This window comes from Mesoplodon densirostris, chromosome 6 (genome assembly GCF_025265405.1).
Source record: "Mesoplodon densirostris isolate mMesDen1 chromosome 6, mMesDen1 primary haplotype, whole genome shotgun sequence".
Lineage (NCBI taxonomy): Eukaryota > Metazoa > Chordata > Mammalia > Artiodactyla > Ziphiidae > Mesoplodon > Mesoplodon densirostris.
In genome coordinates this window covers 121,400,802-121,426,732 of record NC_082666.1, presented here as the reverse complement: position 1 = coordinate 121,426,732, position 25,931 = coordinate 121,400,802, and the positions used below count along the sequence as shown (strand labels likewise).

Below are 25,931 nucleotides of genomic sequence, written 5' to 3'. Positions count from 1 at the left end.
GGAATCTCTCCGCTTTGCCCTACCCAGGTACGTGGGGAGTTTCTTGCCTTTTGGGAGGTCTGAGGTCTTCTGCCAGCGTTCAGTAGGTGTTCTGTAGGAGTTGTTCCACGTGTAGATGTATTTCTGGTGTATCTGTGGGGAGGAAGGTGATCTCTGCGTCTTACTCTTCCGCCATCTTCCCCGGACGTCCTAAGAAGTTTTATCAGAAGCCATGTTTCCTTGTTATCCTGGTTGTAACTCTCTCCAACAATATATTTGGTAAGAAGATTGCCAAACATTTTTCAAGTACTAGAGCTTTCATTCAAAAAAAAAATCTCAGTTGAAATCCCAGTAAAACCAATTTATAAAAAGGGACTGTGCTGGTGGAGCAGGGCATGGGGAGATATGCTCATTCCGTGCCACCCTGACTGTACAGCACGTTCTGAGACCCTTTTGTGTGACAGGCAGATTCTGTGGAGCCACAGACAACACTCCCTTAATCACACCCGTCTAGCCATTGAACGATGCGTAATGAGAATTGCCGAATTTACAGAGATGTAGTTGAGAATCTTGGTGATTTTGGCGTCCAGTTCTGAATAAGAAGTGTTCTGTGTGACCTTGAGGATACACGTGTAGATAAAGATTCCAGTGGTACAGGTGCTCTTAGAAACCTGGTAATATCTCTTTTTTGGCTCCATGTCTCTCGTGCATGTGTGGGCTGATTTAGCCAATTTGTTTCTTTCTCATCAATATTTATTCAGGGAAGACACCTCCTCAGTTAGTGGAAAGCCCTCTGCTGATCAAGGCCTCTCTGGAAGCTGTCATTGGGTTTGACCCCTGAGAACCAGGGCTGGGACCAGGGCGAGGTGAGCAAGGCATTTGTCCCAGGAGCAACATTTAAGGGGTACAAACAAACTCTGTGATCACAATAAATAATACGTTAATGTGTTGTTTAAAAAAAATCAGAACTAATTCCCAAGAATTCATGAGCACAGTCAATATTTTAAATAATGACAGTATCTGACTGTGTACTTACAAGAGCCACTGTGCTCTTCATCACCCTAATCCCAGCCCTGCTGAGAAGTAGGAAGTTCCTGTTTCTGCCTCAAGTCAGAGAGCCATGTTATATTGTTGGAAAATTTCAAGGAACCAATGAGTGGTTAAGTGGCACCAAGATTATTAGTGAAATGTACACAGACTAGCACAGCCAACAGAAAAGAGCCACGGCACCATACCAGCGTGATGTAGCGTGGACTCAAGAAACTGGTTGGAAGTCTCACCAAGGACTCTGCAGGTCTTGGCTGATGAAAAGAGATACTCTTGACCTGCAGTTAGGGCTCAAACAAATATGACTATTTTCCAAGCCTACAAAATACATTTGCTAGTCGTCTCTAGGATACAGTCCTAGTAAATGTACAAATATTGAAACACACGGAGACAATATTCTTGCCTAGGTTGTTCTCTTGTGATGGATGAGTCTAACAACTTATCTGTAAATCAAGCATACATATAAGAGTGGGAGTTTCTTTACATGTTATGATATGAGTAGTTCAAGGTCAGTCTGTTAACTTCCAAATCTTAGAGTCTCTAATTGTCTGCATGCCTGAAATTCCACAACCAGGCAAATCGCTTTGGACCTTGGAAGTCTTTGAGGATTTCCAGAACTTACTATTGTAATGCAGATGTACCCTGCTGAAGTTACCCTTTTTGAAGTGCTTTCTTTTAACCCCCAGTGGACATTAATACAACCAGGCAGCATGGTTCAGTGGAAACAGGACCTAGGAGAGGCACTGGGTACCAGACAGAAAAGCTAACCAAATATCATTAATGTAACTGGGAAAGGACACCAAACACAGATCTTTTCCAAACCACAATTTTGCTGAGAACTGGCCTTTGATGGGTAACTAATGTATCAAACAGGAGTGAGCTAAATCATTATTATTCATATAACTTTATGACAAATAATACAAAAAACCTAAACAAGAGATTCAAGGACCCAAACTGTCCTATACAATCTACATTTATAATATATTATGCTATATGGTTAATTAAATTCATTCATATATTTAACAAATATTTATTAAGCTCTTCTTCTAAGTTCCCCCATTTAACTAAAAATCCAAAAAGCCCTTAAGGATTTTGTATTCAATATAAATATGCCCCAGGCTCTATTTGAACCTCTGGTGACTATCTATCATTGATCATATGCTCAGGCTAACTCCACCTGAATCCTTTCTCTGGGAGTGCAACTGTTTTGCACATTAATTTAAAGAAAATGTAATTAGGAAAGTTACTGTGACAGTGCATGAGGCATAGTAGATATTTAACACATATTAAGTGCTAAATATATACCAAACACAGTACTAAGTGCATCTACATTCAGTTTCTTATTTAAACCTGATATTAGCATCCTGTGTTTTCATATCAGAAAATCTCAGTGTAAGCTTAAAAAATTATTACACAGTATTTTCCTTTCATTTGCATGGACAATGAAGACTTGTTTTATTTGGGTCACCACTGGCATAATAAAATGTATGAATGGATAAAAATGATAAACCATATTACCAGAGAAAGGGTAACTATACAGACATAAGTAAGATAAGTTCAGTAAAAGCCTTTCTACTGTAATGTCATATACGTGTTCCTGGGGGTAGGGTGGAGCTTGTTCTGTAATATTGTACAGTAAAAAGCACAGGGCTTATGGGACATGGAGAGTTGGGGTAAAGCATTCAAAATCTCTGGAGCCGTGGAGCAAGATTACCACTAACCCCCCAAAAAAATCCTAATTTTAAAATACTAGCACCGTTATATTTTCATTGGCATTTGCATCTAACAATGATCAGTTCATACTTCCTTCAAGACTTAGGTCCTAGTGGGCAGTTTCATCGGTATATTATCGCAAATTCTTTCCTCACTGGTTAACTTTTTTAAGAGGATGCTTTTGTAGCTTCCTAACCAGCACTCACATTTTTTTTTTTTCCCCACTGAGTCAAGTGCTTTGGAAATCATAGCTGTTGTTAAAGGTGCTGAACAAGCCACTGCTTGCAGGGACTTTTACAGGATTGTCAGCTTTTTTATTAGGTTTTCATATATTGCTATGGGTGTTATTTTAATAAACTTTTAATGTAAAAGATACACAAAGAAATGTACAAACAGAAAATATGAGGTGGGTGAATTTTTTAAAATGAGCACCTATGGGTAACCGAACCCCACCCAGATCAAAACATAAAACTTTACCGTTCCCTCTGAAAATCTTCCCTGTGGTACGACTACCCTGACTTCTAGTACCATAGAGTAGTTTTGTCAGTTTGAATTTATATAAGTTGAATCATACAGTTTGCTTTTGGGTTTGGTGTGCTGTCAAAGAGTATGTGACAGTAAGATATCACATACAATAGTATGTTGTAAATGTCAGTAGTTCATTTTTCCTTCTCTGTAGTGTCATTGGACATTCGTATTATTTTCACTTTTTGCAAATAATGCTGTTGGAACATTATTGTTGATGTTTTCCGATATACACATGTACACATTTCTGTTTGGTGTGTTCATAATGACAGGAATTACTGGATTACAGGGAATGCGTATGATCATGTTTAGGGTATAGTATGAATTTTACCTATTGGTTGTACCATTTAAAGTTTCATTAGCTTTTATGAGAGTTTTTACTCTCTATATCCCCACTAACAATTGGCATTGTTGCCCTTATTCATTTTTAGTCACTTCTTGGGAAAATACAATACAGATAAAAAACACACACAAAACAGATTCATGGCTTAATGAACCATTTAAGGTAAATATCCTTGCAATCACTGCACTGATTAAGGAATAAAACTTTGCCATTTCAAGTTTCCTATCATTACTGTCACCCACTTCCTCCCCCAAAATTAGCCACTTTCCCAACTTAAAATAATGACCTCCTCCTTGCATGTGATTATACTTTTACCCCCGAATATTTATCTCTTAACACTATCATTTAGTGTTGTACATTTTAAATTTTTTATGAGAAAAAGATTTTTCCCAGTATTTTTCTGATACTGATCTCTAATAGAATTTTATTTTGAGAACATATTTTGTATGACCCCAGTTCTTTTAAATTTATTAAGATTTGTTTTATATCCCAGAATATGATTTATGCTTGTACATTTTTCCAGTCATGCACAAATTAGTATTTTATTTAACCAATATATTCTGCTCTGAAATAGTGTCTTGGTGTGTTTGAGTCCTGCCATCCTCTCCTTCGCCACCTGTCAGCTGAAGATTATTGGTGTGGAATCATGTTAGACTATTCTGCATTTCCCACCTCACTTAGCTTAGGGATAGTTCCACTTCAGACATACCTACAACTACTTTTTAAATTGATTAACTAGTGCAAATGATATTTTCTTACATGTAGGGGGTGACTATCAGGTAAGATGGACTCAGTCCTTGTCTGCTGCTCATCACCAAAGTATCCTTTATTCTCCACTCCTAGGGTTTCTCTCGGTGGGCTGTCAAGAAAGGAATTGAATGTTGATACCAGCTAAAGTATGAGGTAAGCCTGTGGTTAATGTTAAATCATCTCGGAGATTTTTTAAAGACTGATAATCATGTTACACTCTATAACAATTAAATCTGATGGAGGAATCAAATTTAGTATTTTTTTAAATCCCTTTTTTTAAAAAAAATTGGAGTATAGTTGCTTTACAATGCTGTGTTAGTTTCTGCTGTATAGCAAGGTGAATCAGCCACGTGTATACAAATATCCCCTCTTCCTTGGATTTCCTTCCCATTTAGGTCACCACAGAGCATTGAGTAGAGTTCCCTGTGCTATACAGTCTGTTCTCATTAGTTATCTATTTTATATATAGTAGTATATGTATGTCAATCCTAAATCTCTTTTGATTCCAGTGTGCTAAAGTTTGGGAGTCACTGGGATAAACATTTCAATGAAAGCGAAGTGTGTAAAAGCTTGACTTATTACTACTCTTTCTTGGTCTTCAGTAAGAGGCTTATACTTTTCTCCCATCTCTATGGCCATAAAGCTTACATAGTCTCAGTCATGGTCCCCTTCAACACACAGAGAATACAGACATACCTTTGAACTTGCTTCAACTTAATACATTTTTTGTAACGAATTAATACTATGACAACCACAGCACCAGTAATAACCAGGATGAGCACAACCACCAGGGTGGAGATATCTGTAACATTAAAACACATGAACTTCAGCCAGGACATCAGCTTTAGGACAATGGAATATTAACATTTAACTGAGCTGTTACAATTCTGCTTCTTCCTTCCTTAAAGGGCTGTAATTCTCCCTCCACCGTTTTTTTTGTTGTTGTTGTTGCGGTACGCGGGCCTCTCACTGTTGTGGCCTCTCCCGTTGCGGAGCACAGGCTCCAGACATGCAGGCTAAGCAGCCATGGCCCATGGGCCCAGCTGCTCTGCGGCATGTGGGATCTTCCTGGACCAGGGCACGAACCCACGTCCCCTGCATCGGCAGGCGGACTCTCAACCACTGCGCCACCAGGGAAGCCCCGGTTATTTATTTATTTATTTATTTTAAATTCATGCTCATGCCTAATTTGAAATTTTCTGCTATTTCTTTTTTTTTCTTTTCTTTTCTTTTTTTGAAGATGTTGGGGGTAGGAGTTTATTAATTAATTAATTTATTTTTGCTGTGTTGGGTCTTCGTTTCTGTGCGAGGGCTTTCTCTAGTTGTGGCAACCGGGGGCCACTCTTCATCATGGTGCGCGGGCCTCTCACTGTCGTGGCCTCTCTTGTTGTGGAGCACAGGCTCCAGACGCGCAGGCTCAGTAGTTGTGGTTCACGGGCCTAGTTGCTCCGCGGCATGTGGGATCCCAGACCAGGGCTCGAACCCGTGTCCCCTGCATTAGCAGGCAGATTCTCAACCAGTGCGCCACCAGGGAATCCCCCGGGTTATTTTTTTAAATAAAGTAAAAGGCCAAAACATTGCACAAATTATTATCTGTATTAACAATGAACACTCCCCCCAAGATTCCATTGTGTTTAAGGGAATCACAGTCAGCAGGAAAAGTTGGATTATCAGTTATTGACTATAGAAAAGGCCTTACTGTGTTACGGGTTCTTAGAAGAACTCATCCAAATTTAACTAGAAGGCGATACGTTCATTTTAAAAAGAAATTTTAGTAAATTCAAACTTGGGTATTTAAATATCCAGCGTACCAAGAAGACCATACAGATCCATACAGAAATACAACAAATGTGTAGTAGACTTAGAATATAAGCAAAAAGCATTCTCACGGGCGAGGCTTTTGATACATGAAAGATATTCTGTTAATCTAGGATATGCTCACTGGTGACATTTAAGGTTTCCTCCCATTCCGCAGATGCCTGTACTGCCTCACACTGGCACTCAAGTTCACCGTCATCCACCTGGAAGAGCCATAACTCATAATTCATCAAATGGCTGATGTAAGTCGTGTTTCGCCGCTCATTTAGCTTAGTGCCAGCTCTACATCAAACACACCCCCCCCAAAATACACACACCCACACACTCATGAACTTTTTATCGATTAATTAACTAAACTGCATACCAAAATCAGCGTTGGGAAGAATAAGCAAACAAAATACAAGGAGCAGCTATCTTTGAAGATGGCCTTGGAAGAAGAGAATGATCCCAACAAATTCAAAACCAGATGAGCCAGATAGTTTGACTTATTTTTCCAGAAGCCATAAATCTTATTAGATGAACAGCCCAGCTAGAGCTGGATGTGTCATAGCCAAAGAGGAGACTCTAACTAGGCTTAGTAACAGTGAGATAATATTAACGTGGGAGAAAAGTGATGGTATAATGTTTAGTCCATCAAAGAGCGTTGTGTAATGGTTAAGAACACACACTCTTTCTGTATTGAATTCTCAGCTTTTCCTTGCACGTACCATCAGTGTGACTGGTTCGCCGTCTCTAAAAGTGGGCATAGAAATAGTACTTACCTTTTGATGTTGTTTTGAAGCTTTTACTATTTAATATATATGTAAAATAGTTGAAAGAGTATAACTCTATATACGTGTTACTGATAAATTTGGCTTAGGAAAGATATTACCCACACATGCAAACTGCTAGGTACTGCTAGTATTGGACAGTGTTAAATGAATGAAAAAAATTGCTTTTATTGTTTTTCTCAGAAGCTTTAGGCTAATGTTGATATTGGTGTAATTTAACTGTAAGTGAAATTATGATAGATCCAATGTTAAACTTCAGGTTTAAACTTCATTCGTATGTAAGCTCCTGGGTTTCTAGATTACCAGTCCAATGATAAGACATATACTTGCGATACCAGCATTATCTATGTATAATACTTGGTTTGGCTTTTGGATCAATATTATTTTTTTTTTTTTTTTTTTTTTTTTTTTTTTTTTCTTTTTGCGGTATGCGGGCCTCTCACTGTTGTGGCCTCTCCCGTTGCGGAGCACAGGCTCCGGATGCGCAGGCCCAGCGGCCATGGCTCACGGGCCCAGCCGCTCCGCGGCATATGGGATCCTCCCAGACCGGGGCACGAACCCGTATCCCCTGCGTCGGCAGGCGGACTCTTAACCACTGCGCCACCAGGGAGGCCCTTGGATCAATATTATTGATGATACATGAAAAAAATGGATCCCCAATGCATATTTGATTTAAAGATCACTATACATACATATATACATACGTACATACACGCTCATGCGTACACCTGCACTTATACATGGGCTCAGGAATGAAGTCTTGTGTAAATAAATGACTGGTAAGGCACTAATTTTAAAAGGAGTCAAACCTTACAGAATTTTCATTGCGCTGAGAGGAGCAGTCGGTTGAATTGTAGGCCTGTGCAGTAGTCACACATTCACCCTTGCTGCACGCCTAGAAATGAAGTCACCAAGGTGAATTAGAATTACTTGCTCTTAGAATTTGCGTCATTTGTTCTATTGTGAAAAACCACATGTAGAATCTTCTGTGGAAGAAGAAATCCTCTATAAATATTCGATGGTTATTTGAAATGTGTACTGCAGTTCAAATACTGTTGTATACAAACATTAATTATTATAATGTCTATGTCCTTATTAATTCTTCAAATGTTAATCTATCAAAGATTCCACCACTGTAATTGCAGCAAGTTCTTCTATTACTTCTATTAGGTTTTCTTCTGGTTTGATAAGGATCCATGATTGTTTATTTCACAGTTGCTGGTTGAGCATTTTGTCGAAATCAATTAATCTTCTTATTTATACTTATTACTTTTGTTTTAAATTATGCTCGTTTTGGGGGGTAATTGTTTTTTTTTGTTGTTGTTTTTGTTTAAAGGAACTCCTTTATTTATTTTTGGCTGTGTTGGGTCTTTGTTTCTGTGTGAGGGCTTTCTCTAGTTGTGGCGAGCGGGGGCCACTCTTCATCGCGGTGCGCGGGCCTCTCACTATTGCGGCCTCTCTTGTTGCGGAGCACAGGCTCCAGACGCGCAGGCTCAGTAATTGTGGCTCATGGGCCTAGTTGCTCCGCGGCATGTGGGATCCTCCCAGACCAGGGCTCGAACCCCTGTGCCCTGCACTGGCAGGCAGATTCTCAACCACTGCGCCACCAGGGGAGCCCCTGGGGGGTAAGTTTTATGACCAAATTACTGTTGTTTTGTTGCTTGTGGTTATTGCCTGGCTTATCTTAGCTCATTTATTTGTCAACTGTGATTTTTATTTTTACCTGTTTTTTTAGAAAAGAAACTTACATCTGGAAATGTTTTTCCAACTCTATTGAGGTATAATTAACAATTAAAAATTGTATATATTTAAAGTGTATATCATGATGACTTTAGGTACTCTTATACATTGTGAGATGACCACAAACAACCTAATTAACACACCCATCACCTCAAATAGTTACTTTTTTTGTGATAACACCTAAGATCTACTTCTCAGAAAATTTCAAGTACACATTACGGTATTATTAACTATAGTCACCATGCTTTACATTAGATCTCCAGAATTTATTCATTTTATAACAGAGAGTTTGTATCCTTTAACCAATGTCTCTCTGCTTTCCCTACCCCCATCCGCAGCAACCATCATTCTCCTTCCTGCTTCTGTGACTTTAATGTTTTTAGATTCCACATATAAGTGAGATCATACAGTATTTGTCTTTCTGTGTCTGGCTTATTTTGCTTAGCATAAGTGAAATATCCAAGTTCATCCATGTTGTTAAAAACGATTTCTATTTTTTAAGGCTAAATAATATTCATATATAGTCACATATATGTGTATATATATATTTACATATATAATCACATTTTCATTCACCTGTCCAAGGACATTTAAATTGTTTCCATTGGCTATTGTGAATAATGTTTCAGTGAATACGAAAGTGCAGATATCACTTCAATTTAAATTCATTTTCCATTTGGCTGGAGTACTTGACTATTTTTCTTTTCAGAAAATAAATGCTGTCTAATTTTACTGTAATTGTCTTAATCATAAGGTTGTGAGGGTGTTGTTCTATTACTTTACACTCTGAATAATAGCTTGGTTATATGTATGGTTTTAGGGTCACCATATTTCTGTTTCCCAAAACTGTGGATTTCGCTGCATTATCTTCCAGCATTTTTTGTTGGAGATAAATATGATGGTAACTTGATAATTTTTCCTATTGAAAAATAATACTTGCCTTCTTTTGTGCTCTTTGAACATTTTCTTTATTGTTGACTTCATGGTATGAAGGTAAGTCTAAATGCTCATTTATTTTTATGATTTTTTCCCAGTACTGAGTTTTTACTTTATGCATTCCTAAGCTCAGGGACATTTTTGAGTATTATTTCCTTAATTACATTTTTTTTACCTCTATTCTGTTTCCTTTATCTAGAATTCCTGTTAACACTGTATCAGGTTTCTTAGCACTGTTTCTCTTGCTTTTATTCATTTTCTTTTATTTTTAAAATTTTCCTTATCTTATTTTTCTGTGTTAAGAAGTTTAGCTTCCAATTTCCTTTTTTTTTTTTTCCTGGAGTTTCTATTCCATGGCTTACTGCATAAATTGCATATAAACAGGCAATCATGATTCATTTTGCACTTTGAAGTCAGTGCTTCTTGATTTCAAATTATATCATTTTATAGATATAATATCCTTCTAAAGTATAAAATATAAATTTAACTTATTTCTAAAGGGTTTTCCTCTTTTTAAAAATGCATCTGTTTCATAAGAGACTATCATCTTTGATATCTCAGACTGGTCTCCTTTGTTCACTGTACTGAATTCTCTTATGTCTGTTGTTTATCTTCTTTCCCTATGCTTATAGAATGGGTTTTCTATATACACGATTAAACACTGAGAAACATTGTTTTAAAACCCATGTAGACCTCACTTCAAGTATTTCAGGCTCAACTAAAGGAAAATACTGAGATGTATTTTATTTTGATTTTGCTGTTCTGTATGTTTCATAAAGAGATAACTACAGAGACAGTTTTTGAGCAATTCTTGTCTGGTAGAGAATGAAAGAATTAGCTAATTTCCTCTCTTTCTTCTCTTCTCTACTCTCATTCTCTCTGCAGTCTACTATCTTTCTCTCTTACCATTTCTCATCTTTTATTTTTCATCTTTTTTTCTTATCTATGTTGTAAGTTCTACAGTATAACTAAGGAAAAGGGCACCCAGGGGTAATGGGATATGTTTGTCCTCTTTTCCTGTGCCAAATTAAAATTTACCCAGAAAGAATAACTACTAAGAGAAACTAGAATGTTTTTAGGCATTTAATGTTCCTCAAGTCTAAAAAATAGTATCTCAGAATAAATATGAAAATGACAAATTCTGTCAGTAGTGTCTTTGTGATACCTCTACAGACTAGCGTTTGCTATGCATAGATTCCCTCAGTAGGAATTGGTTCAAGAATTGGTACCATTGTGAGTGGTGCACTTCTGTACTAAGATTTCTCTAGAAGGAATTAGGCACTCTATGTGGTGGTACGTGGTCATGATGTGTTTGCACAATCACGAAGTGTTCCTTAACAACTGCTCCCCTATCAATTCCTTGGCTTAATTCCTGCCATTCTATGAAAGGGATGTCATACGTTTGCTTTCTACCTCTGGCTGATTTTCCTTACCTGAATTGAGTAGAAAATTATTCGGTATTTTCTTCAAACCAGTGCCTCATACACTCTATCTTACTGAATGTCCTTGAACTTTCTAGTTTGTGGTTGTTACACATACCCAAATTTTCACAGCTATTATATTAACTCCTTGCCATTTTTATGTTTATTTAGTCCTTTTAATGGGAAACTGTATAATTAAATCTATGGACTTGAAAGAGAGGTCTCTGTGAAATTATTAAATTCTGATTCTGCTTTTACATGCTGAATTTTTACTTTCCAATTCATTTATCTATCTCATTATATGAATGATACTGTAATGCTTGTGGATGGCAGTGTCAGGGGGTGGTGCATAGCACAGAAACTGCTCAACTGCAAAATTGCTGATTTTCTCTACAGCGTTATATTTTTTCAAATATTCTTGTGTTTATAAACCTTGATGAGATGGCTACTGGTTTTAGTTTACATTCTCACGTTTTCATCTTGGAGTGATAAAGCCTTTCCAATCAGGCTTCACTCTACCTGTTCAATTTAATTTTTTGCCATTTCACTCGGAGCGCCAGTCACTCTGAAATTGTCAGCTACCTGTCTATGCCATAGACTTGTACCTTTGCATATCATGAAGGTATATTTCTTTTTAAAAAGTCTTTTCTCATCTTCTGTGTGTTGAAAAATGTTGTTCATAAAGTCAGAGCTGAAATGTCGCTCATTTAATGGCATCAGAAGATGCCACTCTGTGTTCTACAAGTGAAGTCAGTCACTTCCTTTGGACTCGTGCACATCGCCATGAAAACAGTTGAGTTGGATTGTAGTGATACACTTAATTTAATCTATGAAATTCTCAAGTACACTCATCTTTACATCAAGTGTGTCCTGCACAGACACTGGCACTATAGTATGTACCCAGTAAATACGTCTGAATGAATAAAAGAAATGAAGATTCTATGGCTACTTCATAGTCAAATAAATTTTAAAAAATTCAGTCTGTAATTTTATTGAGCATCTACTATTAGACACTAATTAAGCACATTTATAATATTTTCATAATTTGTATATCAACTGTTAAGCAAAATGAATATTTACTATAGTGTTTTTGCTACTCTGCTCAATTAAAAAAATACTGCAGAGTTTTTTTCTGTATTCCCATATATAAGCCCTCTGGAACCATTTATAGGATCCAATGAGGTTTTAAGTGACTGGACAAGCAGTTGTAATAAAACAAAGGGCGTTCATCTTACCAGTCCATCTCCACATTTTGTTCCAGGAGCAACCAGGCCAAAATCCTTAGAATCGTGGTATAAAAAAAAAAGTTTTGCATTCAGTGGCATTTTGCCTCAGAGGCTTCTTAAGGTGATAGATCTTTTCTTCTCCAAGGACAGAAGAATGCTGCCCACCTGTGCAGCATATCTTTCCACATTTGATATCTCTGAAGGAAAGGAAGAGTATTCTCACACTTGGGACCAGAAATAAAATAGAACTTTAGAGACTAGGTTGGAAGTGAAGTGGCCCGGTCACTTTTTTCTAAACCAGGCTTGTCAGAGGCCAGGAGAGGCTGGGTAAACTGTTGGACCCTGTTTCCTGACCCTGGAAACTGAGAAGAGTAGACAAAGATGTAAAATGATTGTATTTCTTTATGATATCTATGTAATTCTCAGAAAGCAATATTAGCTCAAGTTTACAAGAGAAGATTTCTTATTAGTAATTTGAATTAGCATAACTTTAATCAGGATATTAAGATTTCCTTCTTACTCTTTCTTGCGTGGAGCACATCAGTTGATTCTCACAACAAATCTATGAAGTTTCTATTATTATAACCCCCTCTTTACAGATTAGGCAGCAATTGGAAGTGAGAGAAGTTAAGCTACTGCCCATTTTCAGGATTATATTTAGAAGCAAAGTTGAACTTGATTCTAGGTTTTTATTATTGTTGTTTTCAGTCCAAATCCTGTTTGGGGGCACACAGAAAGCCTTGCCAAGTGTCAGAAACAAACCCAGAAGTGGGGGTCAGCACATGCTTTTTAAAAGTCAGATCTAACATCCAATTGTCCCATTCTGTCTTCAACTTCAGCGTGTACCTTTCTTTCTTCTGATGGCTTTCCTTCTTTTTTCCTCTTCTCCCCTTTTCTACTTATTTTCACCCTCGTTCTGTTTGCTTCTTTCTCTCTTTTTTTGTAACTTCTTTTCCTCCCTTCCTTCCTAAGAATCTTAAATCTTTCCCATCTTTCCTCCTTGTATTCCATGACTTTCAGTTACAAAATACAGAGCATAAATGCCGTTTAATTCCATCAGGGATGTGTGCTCTCTCCCTTCTTGCTTCCCTTTCTTCCTAATCTCCTCAGTAAAAACAGGCTGGCAGCTGTCAGAACAAGAGCTGTTCTGATTTTGCAAAACACTCTGAGAGGGCACGTACTTTTCTTTACAAGGCACTTACTTTTCTTCACAAGGAAATAATACGTGTTTCTTGTTTTTGCAGTATCCAAATTTATTTCCAATTTTATTCATCTTGTAGCAGATATCAGAACTGTCTTTTGCCTCTGGGACCCAAAAAGAGTATGATAAAAGTAAAACAATGAAAGCATGAATATGACAAATCATAAAATGCCTTACTTTTCTAATATAATTGAAATTTCAGTGTCATGTCACAGTGAAGCAGAATGGGACAAATAAATAACTTAAAAACTATCCTATTGCTTGGGAGCATATTTTAGGAAGGAATATGGATATAAAAAAGAAACAAACATACCTTAACCCACATACTGAGCTAGTCAATTAATATTAGCGGTAAAGTCAATGAATATGAAAGGTATTATTCAGAAAGGTGCCAGGTACTATCTGCCACAAATGGCATTATCTCCAGTCTTGTCCCCAGATTCCTAAAGGACAGTAACAGAAATAACGGCTATTATCTTTATCAATCATTCACTGTAATTGTCTCTCACCTTTATCAAACAATTCAGAGCACTGATCATCCTGGGTGGGACAATTCCCCATGAAGCAGTAGCCTTTTGCATTCTTGCAAGGAAATCCATTTATTTGGAATTGGTCCTTAGGACACCCGGAAGAGTGGCCAGTACACATCTCAGGAAAATCACACTCATCTTTTGCTGGTCTGCATATAGACGCTGCTTTTTTCAACTGTTGAAGAAAAACGAATAGATTGAATCTTGGACACCCATAGGTTAGGAAAGGTTCAGTAAGTAGGAGGAAGTAAGGAGGTTGACCCATTTAATTTATCTAAAAAAGTTTTAAGGATGGATCATGACTTCCCTCTCCATTCCACTGAGAATTATTAGCGTTCTTGGTTTTTATGTAATTTTAGGAACGACAAGTTGGTGTTTTTGAAATTTGGTATTAGAGCAGCACTGAGAAGAGTTGGAATGGACATAAAATGGAGAAATGAAGCATATGTTCTGTTCATCTTGCCTCCTTCACCCCTTTAGTACATCCCTTTCTCACACCCCACCCCACCGTATATGCACAACTGGGAACGCCTGACTCTAATGAGGAATCACCACTCCCAATAAATCAGATCTTTTCAGATGAACTAAAAAAATACCCAGGCTCTCACTGCTGGAGGGCACAACATGGAAATATTCTCTCTCATTCAGCCATTCAATATGCATTTAATTTGTGCTGGGTTTTGGAAAGATTTGAAGATGAATAAAACACACTTCCTTTCCTTTGTCAGTTCGCAATCCAGTGGCCTGAAAGAAGTGTCAATAAACCCTTAGACAGAGGCGTTTGGACTTTTGGTCATCTTTCCTAGGAATATATCTCCAGCTACTAGTCACTGTCACTTTCCAATTCCAGGATAACCCTTTTCCCTTTCAGTTCACTGTTGTTGGGATGCCATTTTCCCCCTCAGCTGAGGTGAAATAGGTTGGTAACGATCGACAAAAAAAGCAAGAATCATGTTAGTCGTATAACTCCGCTCCTAAAAGTCCAAGCACTGCTTACCTGCTTCTCCACTCCCCAGACCATAACACTGCTTAGTATTTAGAAGTCTGAGCATCTCAGAAGAGGCTATATTGGGTACGAGCAATCTTAGCTCCAATCTGGGATTAGTGGTGGAAGGTCATCCAGTGGCCAGACGACTCTTTGGTTCTATGTATACTTAATAAACTGAAAACAGAGAAACCCAGTCCTAACAAAGGATCTTACCTGACAAGATTCACAGCATTCTCCTTCTGCACAACGAAATCCTGGCTTCAACATACATTTGTGTGCATCACAACAAGGATTAGTGCGCTCCTGGCAATAATCAAAAATGAAAAATTAGAAGCGGTTTGTAGTTTGGCTCCTGTTTGAAGAGTTAATCTGTGGTGCTTCTGTGCAATTTAGCCATAATTGTTTTTCAGAGTTAAATCCAAATATATGGTCCTTGGCTATGAAATGTATACAAAGACTACTGCTTGCAACTGGTGTTTGGGACTTTTACTTTGTTTCCTTCTCTTGTGCTGTTCAGTACTCCACAGCTAATGATTCTCACTGGTAGCATACAAAGCCCAAAGTTTGTGACCTTCCATTCTCCTGATGACTTCTGTTCTCTGGAAGAGTCCTGCTGCTTCTCATGCTAAATGTTGGGTGTGAGATAATACAACTTCCGATTTTATATTTTCCTCAAGATGCTAAATATTTCGGGCTGAACTTTTAACAAAATGCATTGTTAGATCATAATAACAGGATGGACACTTAGACCCTATCTGCTGAAACAAAGTTAAAACTGCAAAATACTGTCTGCATCCTGTCATGTAAGGTACTTCAAGTGTTGGAATGAAACTGTAGAACCATTCCAAAAAATGCACATAGGCAAAAACATCACTTTCCAAAGTTAGGATTCTCTTTCCATTTAATCTGAGACATTTGAAAAATAGAAGCTGTAACCTCTGGACCTTCGCTGCCTCAGCTCTGATCTTGGAGTCTCTTCATGGCCAGAATGAATTTTGAATTGTGCATTGTCTAGAGCATAGCTACTTAAAATGTGGTTCTTGGACCGGCAGCCTTAGACGGCCTTGCAGATGGGTAGGAATAGGATCTCAGTTCCACTCCAGACCTACTGAATCAGAATCCACATTTTAACAATATGCCCAGGTGATTTATGAGCACTTGATAATGTGAGAAGTCATTATCTAGGACACATACCTATATGATGAGCTCTTGAAAGAAAAAGCTCCTATGTTAGAGAAAAGCAGAATAAGAATTAATTTAAAATATGCCTCCAAGGCTTATTCTAAATGTACCAGAGACTGCCATAAATATGTGTAAGTTTAGAAGGTTTCTGCTCAATTAACTTCTCTAATAATGTGAACTGGTCAACAGGGATATAGACTAGCCTCATAAGACCCTGAGTAAAACTCGATGGACTGACGGTGAGGGATTTTGTAGAACAGACTCCTACTGTGCATGAGAGATCAGACTTAATGACACCTATGAGCCCTTCTCACAAGAAGAGCCAATTACTGTGTAAACCAGGCTAATGTGATGCTCTGAATCTCCAGCAAGATCATGACATGACTTGGTAAGAAGCCTTGCATTGAGGCTGCACCAACAACTTGTTTCCTTTTTTTTTTTAAAGCACAGTTTTTAAAGCTTTACAAGAATTGCCGTGGTTGATTAATGGCTACATCCCTGTCTAGGTTCTAGCTGAGGTTACACTTTGTAAACGTAAAGGCAACATCATTTGCAAATACCTGAACAGGGCCACAATCACACTCTTCTCCATCATCCAACCTCTTGTTTCCACCATATGGATAATCACTTAACTTATAAGAAAATGGAATATTGAACATGCACATCGGCTTATAATCCTTGAGATATTGCTGGTGCTGGGTTTTGCTGCATTTACTGAATTTTAGTGCAGGAATGCTAGAGATAGGATGAGTTCAAAATAAAGATGAATCGTATCAATGCATAGTGGTAGAACAGCTATGAAAGTTCTATGAAGAATTTAGAACAAAAAATATGTAAATGATAGACTCAAGGTCCATTTACCTTTTTTACTCTTGTCTTACTGTTACAGCAGAGTAGTAGCTGGGCTCTTTATTATAGAAAATGTCTTATTGAAACACAGCCAACACATACTATTTTAGTGAAAATACTCAGACTATATATCCTCCAGAATATCCTTCCTGAAGCCCATGGTTTAGACCAATTGTGCCTGCTGCTCCCATATCACTTTTTATTTGTCCCACTTGAAATAATCTATATATTTGCCTACCATCCATGCAAGAATACAAGCTTCTCAGTACAGGGACTGACTTGTGTTCAAAGTTTTTAAAAATAAGCACTAGTTAACACAGTGCCTGGCACAAAGTAGTTCTCTATAAACATTTTCTGAAACAAAGTATTAATATTTAGTACACTCTTACACATCTTAGGAATGTGATATATTTCTTTTTAAGCTGAAACTTGCCTCCCTTCCATCTTCCTTTTGTTTTGACTCCCATGTCATTATTATTGATACAATGATTGGATACAGATGGACTTTTAAAGTCTTGGAGACGTTTGAGTGGAATGTTGTGGTCCCCCCAAAATATTACTAATTATGTAGATAATGATGTAAAATTAGATATCAGTTACTGAGTTCTTACCCAGGAGATATTAGGAAAATTCCAGATAATAACAATATGTCCCTACAATATTGAGTTTTACTCAAAGCCACTCCCCCAACATTGAAATATATTCTCTATGTTGTTTAAGCCTCACCTTCCATCACTATCCATCACGCATTTTCCCAAAGTACAGGTACATGGGTAATCATCATGCCGCATCCCAAGGTTATGCCCCAACTGATGTGCCATTTTGCTTGCAATTGCATTTAGGTCAGGTAAAAGATCCTGATGCCAAAAAAGATGTGCATTAGAAATTTCTATAAGATAGTACACTACAGTATATAAAGCTTTGAACTAGTGGTTGAGAGCTGGTTTCTAGCTTCTGGTTAACTAGTATTTTATCTAAGAGGTCGTGGACTTAGTTATCTTCCGTTCTTGCACCTTAGTTTCTTCAGTTATATAATGAGGTTGGACAAGTAACCTTTTGGATGTCTCTAACACTAACACTTGGAAATTTTTTTTTTTTTTTGGTGCAGTAATAGTCATTGTTGGTTTTATATAGACTCATTTTTACAAACAGCTCAAATTTATTAATTAAAGTCCTACACAATAAAATAAACATTATTGATTGTCTTATATTACTAGATATTCAAAGGGAGTAAAAATAAAAATATGTGAGTTTCGGGTTTCCAATTTATAGTCTCACATTAGGCAATAATGTTATACAATCATGAAGAGGCAGTTACTACTATGAAAAATGTCAGAAGATCAGTAATGTAAAATCCAACACAGAGTTGATAGTTATCTCTGTTCTTAGTTCTATTTCATGCTTTAATCTCTATATTAATGAAAAAATTAAATTTCCAAAGAGGGGTGGGATATCAGGTTACTGTAAAAGTAAAACACCCCTAATTTGGTGATTTCATCTTACTCATATGACATTTAAAATGTGTCCTGGGGCTTCCCTGGTGGCGCAGTGGTTGGGAGTCCGCCTGCCGATGCAGGGGATACGGGTTCGTGACCCGGTCCGGGAGGATCCCACATGCTGCAGAGCGGCTGGGCCCATGAGCCATGGCCGCTGAGCCTGCGTGTCCGGAGCCTGTGCTCCGCAGCGGGAGGGGCCACAGCGGTGAGAGGCCTGCGTACCGCAAAAAAAAAAAAAAAATGTGTCCTGGATGGGTTATAATGTCATAATTGAAGTGGACAGCCTATATTAGATTAATTTGACTCTATTATGCAAAATTTTGTTTCTAAACTACCATGGGCAAAGGCATAATCATAAAAAGAACCATAGGAATAATAAATCAAGTAGTCATTTTAATAAGTACTGGCTTTTAAGTTCAAGGTCTTACAAGACTCGCTTAAGCATAACAACAATTAGGCAGAGACACTACAGGAAATCAACCCAAACCTTGATATCTTAAAGAATGCCTTAGATAGTGTTATTTGGGCAGCATTTACTAGAAGTGTAGTGACTTGGTAAGGGATCAGATAAACAAAGGGAGTCAGCAGTATGTAGGTTTTAGGCTTTCTGAAAGTGAATGGTAAAGCCATCTAGATATGATATTTTCCACATAAGAACAATTATCCTTACTTGCTAAACCAGCCATCAAGTTTTATGTACATCACATGTCCTTACAAATAACTATATTTAATATGCAAAAGAGCTTTCCTAATCTTTGTAGGTTAATTCGTGTATGACGTTCATACAAACTCTGGAAAACACTGGTTTATCTTCATTACTTATCTATAGTTTTTAATAAAACATTTCCCATTTAATAACGGAAACATAACAGTTTCATTGTGACATTTTGGTGGGAATGTATGACAGGATGCATACATGGTCCCTTTCAATAGGACACAGAAGAGTACAGAAATCTAAGGTAAGCATTTTGGTTAAGTAATATAACATAAATAAAACACAGCCCATCTTAATGACACTGGAGGAATAATAGGGCAGGCATATACCCCCTGGATAGGAAGTTCCTTGTGCATGTGCATAGAGCCACTTTCCACTATAAACGAGATATAAATAAACTCGTAGTTCAGTTAACACAAACACTGAAGTGCAGTGAACCCTCCCAATGCTAGTGCCTTGGCACTGGAGTTCTGGAATTGAGGATGACCTTGGTTGATATGAAGCTCATTTTAAACCTGTGTTATTTTATAGGCATTGAGAAAGTCAATGTAGTCTTGAGTTGAAATCATAAAAGAGTACTTTCCCCCCCCCAAATAATAATAAGGTCAGAGTCCATTTGACTTGACTTTAATTTGCCCTACACTCAACTTTGGATAAAACCACTTAAAAGACCAAAAAAGTTTAAAGTGTTCAGAGGGTAAAATGCAACATAGTGAATGGACTCAACACCACGATTAATTTGCCGTGGTTGAAAATTAAAACAAAAAATTAATCAACCATTGAAACTCATAGAGGATTTGATAAGTAGAATCAAACATTTAAAACACTTGTCATGTGAAAATAGGTCTATTCCTGGATTATCTAAAAAGACAGATGTAGATGTGTATATTAAAGGGAGCCAAATTTGATATGCTTTCAAGAAGAACATTTAGACTTGGACCACTTTAAAAAGAACTATCATAGGCTGAAGGACCATATGTAGAGTATAATAGAGATGGTTCAAATACAAGAAAGCTAGTCAGGCTAGAAGACCCCTTTCTGTGTTTAACTTTTCTGATCAAGAAGATATGCTATATTTCTTTCTTCACTACTGATACGTTTCTGTCCCTACATTTTAAAGTCTTAGTATTTGACTATGCATATTGGAAGAACTTAGAATTCTGGTCTTCCCAGACTCTGGAGATCTTGGGAGAATATCAGCTATGGAGATGAAGCACCAGAGAAAGCACAATCTGGATTCTGACTGTGCTTATGGTCACTGAAAACCAAAAGTCACACCATGATATCATATACAGTATCCAATCACTTCTAGATCTATGTGAATATAGAGGGAAGACATGTAAGAAACCAACATAAGAAGTTCTAAATATGATGCCCAGTTAGTCATTTAGTAGCACTCCCTCACATCTCTATTTGTAGACATGCTATTGGTGTGTGAAGCTACTGCTCAGAGTAAGAGACGCACATGGAAGTAAAAGATTGTCTACTTATACCAAATTAATTTTCCTAGGCTAATTTATTAAGTATTTTAAGACATACATCCAAGGAATAGGCAAAAGAGCTAATCTTGCCTGCTGTGAAGGTCATGATACTATTTTACTTTACCTCCATAATTTTGGGGCACAGTAGTACATGAATATCTGAACCCAACCACTATTCCCCTGGAGATATGTATTATGGACCATCCTAGATATGAAAATCAGAAATGATATTTGGAGGTCTGGTTCACTCATCCATCTGCCAAAGGGCTGAACCTGACCTCTGACTATGGGCATTGGAAGCTTCACAGTCCTGAGTTCAGACTGAAAGTTAACATTTAGATAATGATAGAAAGCATATTTGCAGGCTATGTTTGTAGACTTTAGGAGAAATACTGGTGATATAGGTAGATGAAATAGTTAAAGCGGGTACCACTCTTACATAGTAGCTTTAAGGACATCAAAAGAGATGCTAAAAGACTCCACTGCTTCAAAGTTGTTCTTCCCTAATTTAACATTCCTTATGATGACAGGACTATGTGAAACACAAAGTTGAAGTCAGATCAGTTCCACCATAATTTATCATTTTCCTATGGGCTGAGTAGTGTACTAGATATTTTGAATGACAAAACGGTAAAAATAGCCCCTCTTTTAAGGAATTAATGACCTAGTATTACAGAAAAATCCAACCCTTTACTTAGGAACATTAAAGCTGTGGCAGGTTTAATTTATCAGGTTAATTATCTATTATCTTAAGTATAGATGCCCTTGAAGAGCTGGTCTGGATGCACACACTCTGTTGAGGGAAAATGTCCAGAAAATTAAGTGCTTTCTCAGAAAGGTGGGTTTAAGTGCAGTGTTGAAATGGCATGGCATGGAAGGCTGAAGAGAGTTAAAACCGGATGCTGATAAGTAAATGGATTCTAAGGGTGCTTTGCTTACCTAATGACATTTTCAACTCTGCCTGGCAACATGAATGTTTCAAAGTTTTCATTTCTGATATTAATCATTATTAGGAAGAAAGGTTATTTACAAGTTCATCTGGAAATTTTCTATATAGCTACACATAACATTTTTGTCCCTGTGACTTTTATCCAAAAATCAGCTGCTTTAAAAAGTATTTTGGTTTATTTGTTTTGTTTTCTTTTTTAATAATCCACCTAAGATATGCAGGAAAATAAAGCAGCGACATACCTGAGTAACGTAACATGATCAAAATTCTTCCATTTTTTAAGGATTATTTCTTGCCAAGCCGAAAAACGTAATAAGGTAGTTTCTGTTTTAGAATCTATACCTATTTTGTCTCCATTTGTCCATATTTCAAGGCCAACTAATGTCACTTGAATGTCCAAGGTTTTATAAATCTGTTCGAAGGAGAAATAATTTTTCACAATGTCAGGTTGCAGAAGGATCCTTTATCATGACTATATTCCTTCACACTAAAAAAAGTAATTTTAATGTGTGAAGTACATAAGCAAAAGTTCAGACCTCATTTCACAAACAGTTGTATTGAAACAGAATGTAGAGCTGAATCGTCCAGAATACTGGGTGAATTGCCATGACTAGCAAAGAAACTTGACCAAAAACACCTGATTCTCCTTGAACTATTATAATCCTTACATACGCTGGACTCAGGATATGTCTAAAATAAATAATTTACTGAAGCTCTGAGATTATACCTGACCTGAAAATATGCATTTATGAACAGTGGCACATAATGGAATGAATGTTCTTTGTTCGTCTCTCTACTGAGGTTATGAGTTTGTTCTGTAGCAGATTAGAAAGTTGATATTGTTTTCAAAAACCCATAGCTTAGCTTTCATGTTTGTTCCCCATGTTTGATTTTTGGAACTACTTTGTTGTGTAAGAAATCTTATTGGGGATTGCTCAAAGCCTCAAAACAGACAGAAATAGTTGTAGCCCAAGGCTTCTCACCCCTATTCCCATCTGCTTTTGTAAACACCTAGTTGATAGGTACTTTGATGCCAGGACAAAAGAGGTTAAGAGTTTAAGGAAATATTATGATGCTTTTGAGATGAAGAACTATGTATTATATCAATTTTATATTTCATAACAGCCAGTACAAAGTTGGTTGAAAGAAAGAATGAATGATAAACTATGAACACTAAGTTAGGAACAGAAATAGAGGTCAACGCAACAATATTAATAGAGAATGTAACTGATTATTAAGAAGTTTAATATTCACATCATTGCTATAACAATAACTTTGTATTCATTTTTCACTTTTCTTAACCAGCATAATATGAATATATTGAATTTCATGTGCCAACATGATAACCATGACCCATAGTCATTTCATAACCGTGAGAACTATGGTTCTCATAAACTCTTATAAAGTTAGACCTTTAGTTAAATCATGATCTCAGACCTAACTAGATGTCCATTCCTTCTGGCTCTGATCGTATTGTGGAATAAACCTTATGAATTAGGTCCCACCAAGCAAGATAATTTTTTTATCCTTTGGATTCTCTACATTCATGGGTGGGCTTTAGGTCCATAAAACTGGATTCAAGTGCAAATGGGAACCATATTTGTTATTCTATGGATGTATTCTCTTCTGGTGAGAAAATATCCTATAAAATAAAGCCATATTTTATCTACAGAATGCTTGGATGGGTTTGGATATACATATTTGGAAGGTTGTTGAGAGAGTTGGTTCACTCTTCTTAGCAGAGGAAGAACTTTGGAATTTCTGAGACAAAAGAGGTGAAGGCATGAAAGTAAAGTGAGAAAGGATGCAGTGAAATAATGAGTGTGGAGGATAAAGGGCCAGTAAGAAGAGATATGACAGGAAGAGTCAAGGACTTTTAGACTATGCTACTTTAAATTGTTTGTGGTATGAGCCCCCAGTCTGAACTGAAAATCTTTAGTAAAAGTTCAGCAATGTGCAACAATTTTGGAGATGGGGCCCCAAGAAGAGAGAGAGAGAGTCTTATATTTGGGTCAGTGTTAGAGGAGTAATAAAGACAATTGCAAGATATAAGAAACAGGAGAAGCAGCCCTTGAGATCACCCCCAGAGCAAAGCCAGTACTGGGTGTGGGAGCTCCCCACTATGCCCAGGAAAGGGATTAATTTATATCCAGGGCTAATGGTAGCTCTCAGCCCCTCCAATCCTGTTTGGGAAATTGAGAGTACCCTGAAGCAATTCCTCCACATCCTGCCCACGCTAGGGGGCTGAGACAGCCCCGCGCGCTGTGGAGAGTGTTTTCCAGCCCCATCTGACCCGAAGGGCTGGTGAGAACACCTGAAAGATGTGCATCCCAGTGGTGCTCAAGCTGAGAGAGGGGCAGACAGAGCCAGTAGTTTGTGAGCAAAGCCAGTAATCCTATTCAGCTGGGAAACCTGGGGTCAGCTTGAGTTAAGGCAACAAACAAAGAACTTTACCAGTTTCAGGGCTGCTTCTCCTGCTGTGCCCAAGCAGGGAATTTAATTTGCAGCCCCACTCATTAATAAATATAGACTTCAGCCTGTCTGACCAGGGACCCTCACTGTGAGACGCTACATAGCCCATTCAACTGTGGAACTTGAACAGAGTTCAGCCTGTGGCTTCCCACATCTGCGGAGCAAAACTGGTGGCCTCATTCAGTGCACTCAGGTCTGATTCAGGCCCCAAACATTCTAGTAAAAAACTAGAAAAAGATCAAATGTCCTTCAACTGGTGAATGCAAAAACCACTGATCTAGGGCTTCCCTGGTGGCGCAGTGGTTGAGAGTCCGCCTGCCGATGCAGGGGACACGGGTTCGTGCCCCGGTTTGGGAAGATCCCACATGCCGCAGAGTGGCTGGGTCCATGCGCTATGGCCGCTGAGCCTGCGCATCCGGAGCCTGTGCTCTGCAACGGGAGAGGCCACGGCAGTGAGAAGCCTGCGTACCACAAAAAACAAACAAACAAACAAACAAAAAAACACTGATCTAAAGGAGCGATTTCTTACAATGTCTTTCTTTGGGGCCTCTTTATCCTGGTAATGGAGCTGGTCCGAAGGAGTCAGCTTTAAAAGATGTGTATAATTCACAGTCTTGCTTCTTTGACAGCATTCTAGTTCATTTCATGTTAGACGAATTCATCATTTTAGTGAATTTTACAGAAATATTTCCCCTGATTTCTCTGTCTAAACATGGGCAATAAATTATAGCTTGAAAGACTTTTTGCTATGCAAAGGTCGTGGAAGAGTGATTTAACATAGTGGATTTGATTTACTCATGATGGGTATTCAAATCTTTGTACATTGCTTTATAAATTTTGTGATAGTGACCAATATTTGAAACTTATGTAAATATTAAGTGTCATTTACTTAGAAAACCAAAAACTTAGAGCTATGATCCATTTGTTGCTGTGATTTGTTTTTCAGTGGAATTTTGCTAGACTACTTGGTGAACTGTTATGTTTTGTGCTGTCTGAATATCAGTATTACTACAAAAATCCATCAGAGATCTGTCCTAAAAGTTTCTTTCCATTTGTGTTTTTGGCTTTATTCAGACTGTATCAAATCTTACCATGTTGACAAAATTGGCCATTCCCCAAACTTGATTCCTCAGTTTGTTAGGGTGATTATTCCTGTGATACTGGAAATATAGACATCAGATCAATACTCATTAATCATAGGAGTTGAATAAAAATTCAACATCATGAGATATTTCAAAGAAAAAAGTTCATTGGCTTTCCGTCCAGAGAGCTAAAAAATCTGGGCAACTTATGCAGAAATACATGTTTTATATAAAATAATAGGATATAGCAGTTTCAAAAGTCATGCTTCACCTTGGCACTACTTTAAGGTTTTCTTTATAACTCTGTTCCCTCTTCACATTAGACATATTACATTATGTTGATTTATTAAACCAATTGATAAGTATTCTTGAGAGTCCATATTCATAACAAAACTTATTAAAGCTCCACAGCAACCATTATATTGCAAAAAACAACTTTGTCAGCACTCCTACATCCATGGTGGCTACAAACTAAGGAGCATATAATCAAGGATCATCCTGGAGCCAGGGATATGATGGAGAGGGGCAAGAAATTGTGGTTTCCCCCTTCTTTCTCTCCAGGAAAAGGCTAAGAAGACAAAGCAGTTTCCTGCTTCAGCTTATTTTGTATGTTGTTCTCTTCTTACAAATGGATTCCCTATTTGTACTTGTTCTCAACATTATCAATTTAGACCTAATAAAATACACTTAATAATAACATAAGGTATCCCGTAGAGAT

The 25,931-nt window shown here is 37.5% G+C and overlaps 1 protein-coding gene across 1 annotated transcript in view; it reads right to left on the bottom strand.

Moving 5' to 3' along the window:
- Positions 1 to 479: 479 nt before the first annotated feature.
- ADAM7 (ADAM metallopeptidase domain 7) overlaps positions 480 to 25,931 on the bottom strand; it is a 37,097-nt gene continuing 11,645 nt past the window's right edge. The window contains 15 exon segments of the mRNA XM_060100535.1: positions 480 to 596; positions 4,367 to 4,466; positions 5,054 to 5,159; positions 6,300 to 6,378; positions 7,760 to 7,840; positions 12,278 to 12,346; positions 12,348 to 12,465; positions 13,471 to 13,573; positions 13,979 to 14,174; positions 15,201 to 15,290; positions 16,730 to 16,904; positions 17,745 to 17,875; positions 19,512 to 19,605; positions 21,902 to 22,071; positions 25,223 to 25,291. Coding sequence (XP_059956518.1) covers positions 480 to 596; positions 4,367 to 4,466; positions 5,054 to 5,159; positions 6,300 to 6,378; positions 7,760 to 7,840; positions 12,278 to 12,346; positions 12,348 to 12,465; positions 13,471 to 13,573; positions 13,979 to 14,174; positions 15,201 to 15,290; positions 16,730 to 16,904; positions 17,745 to 17,875; positions 19,512 to 19,605; positions 21,902 to 22,071; positions 25,223 to 25,291 — 1,698 coding nt within the window.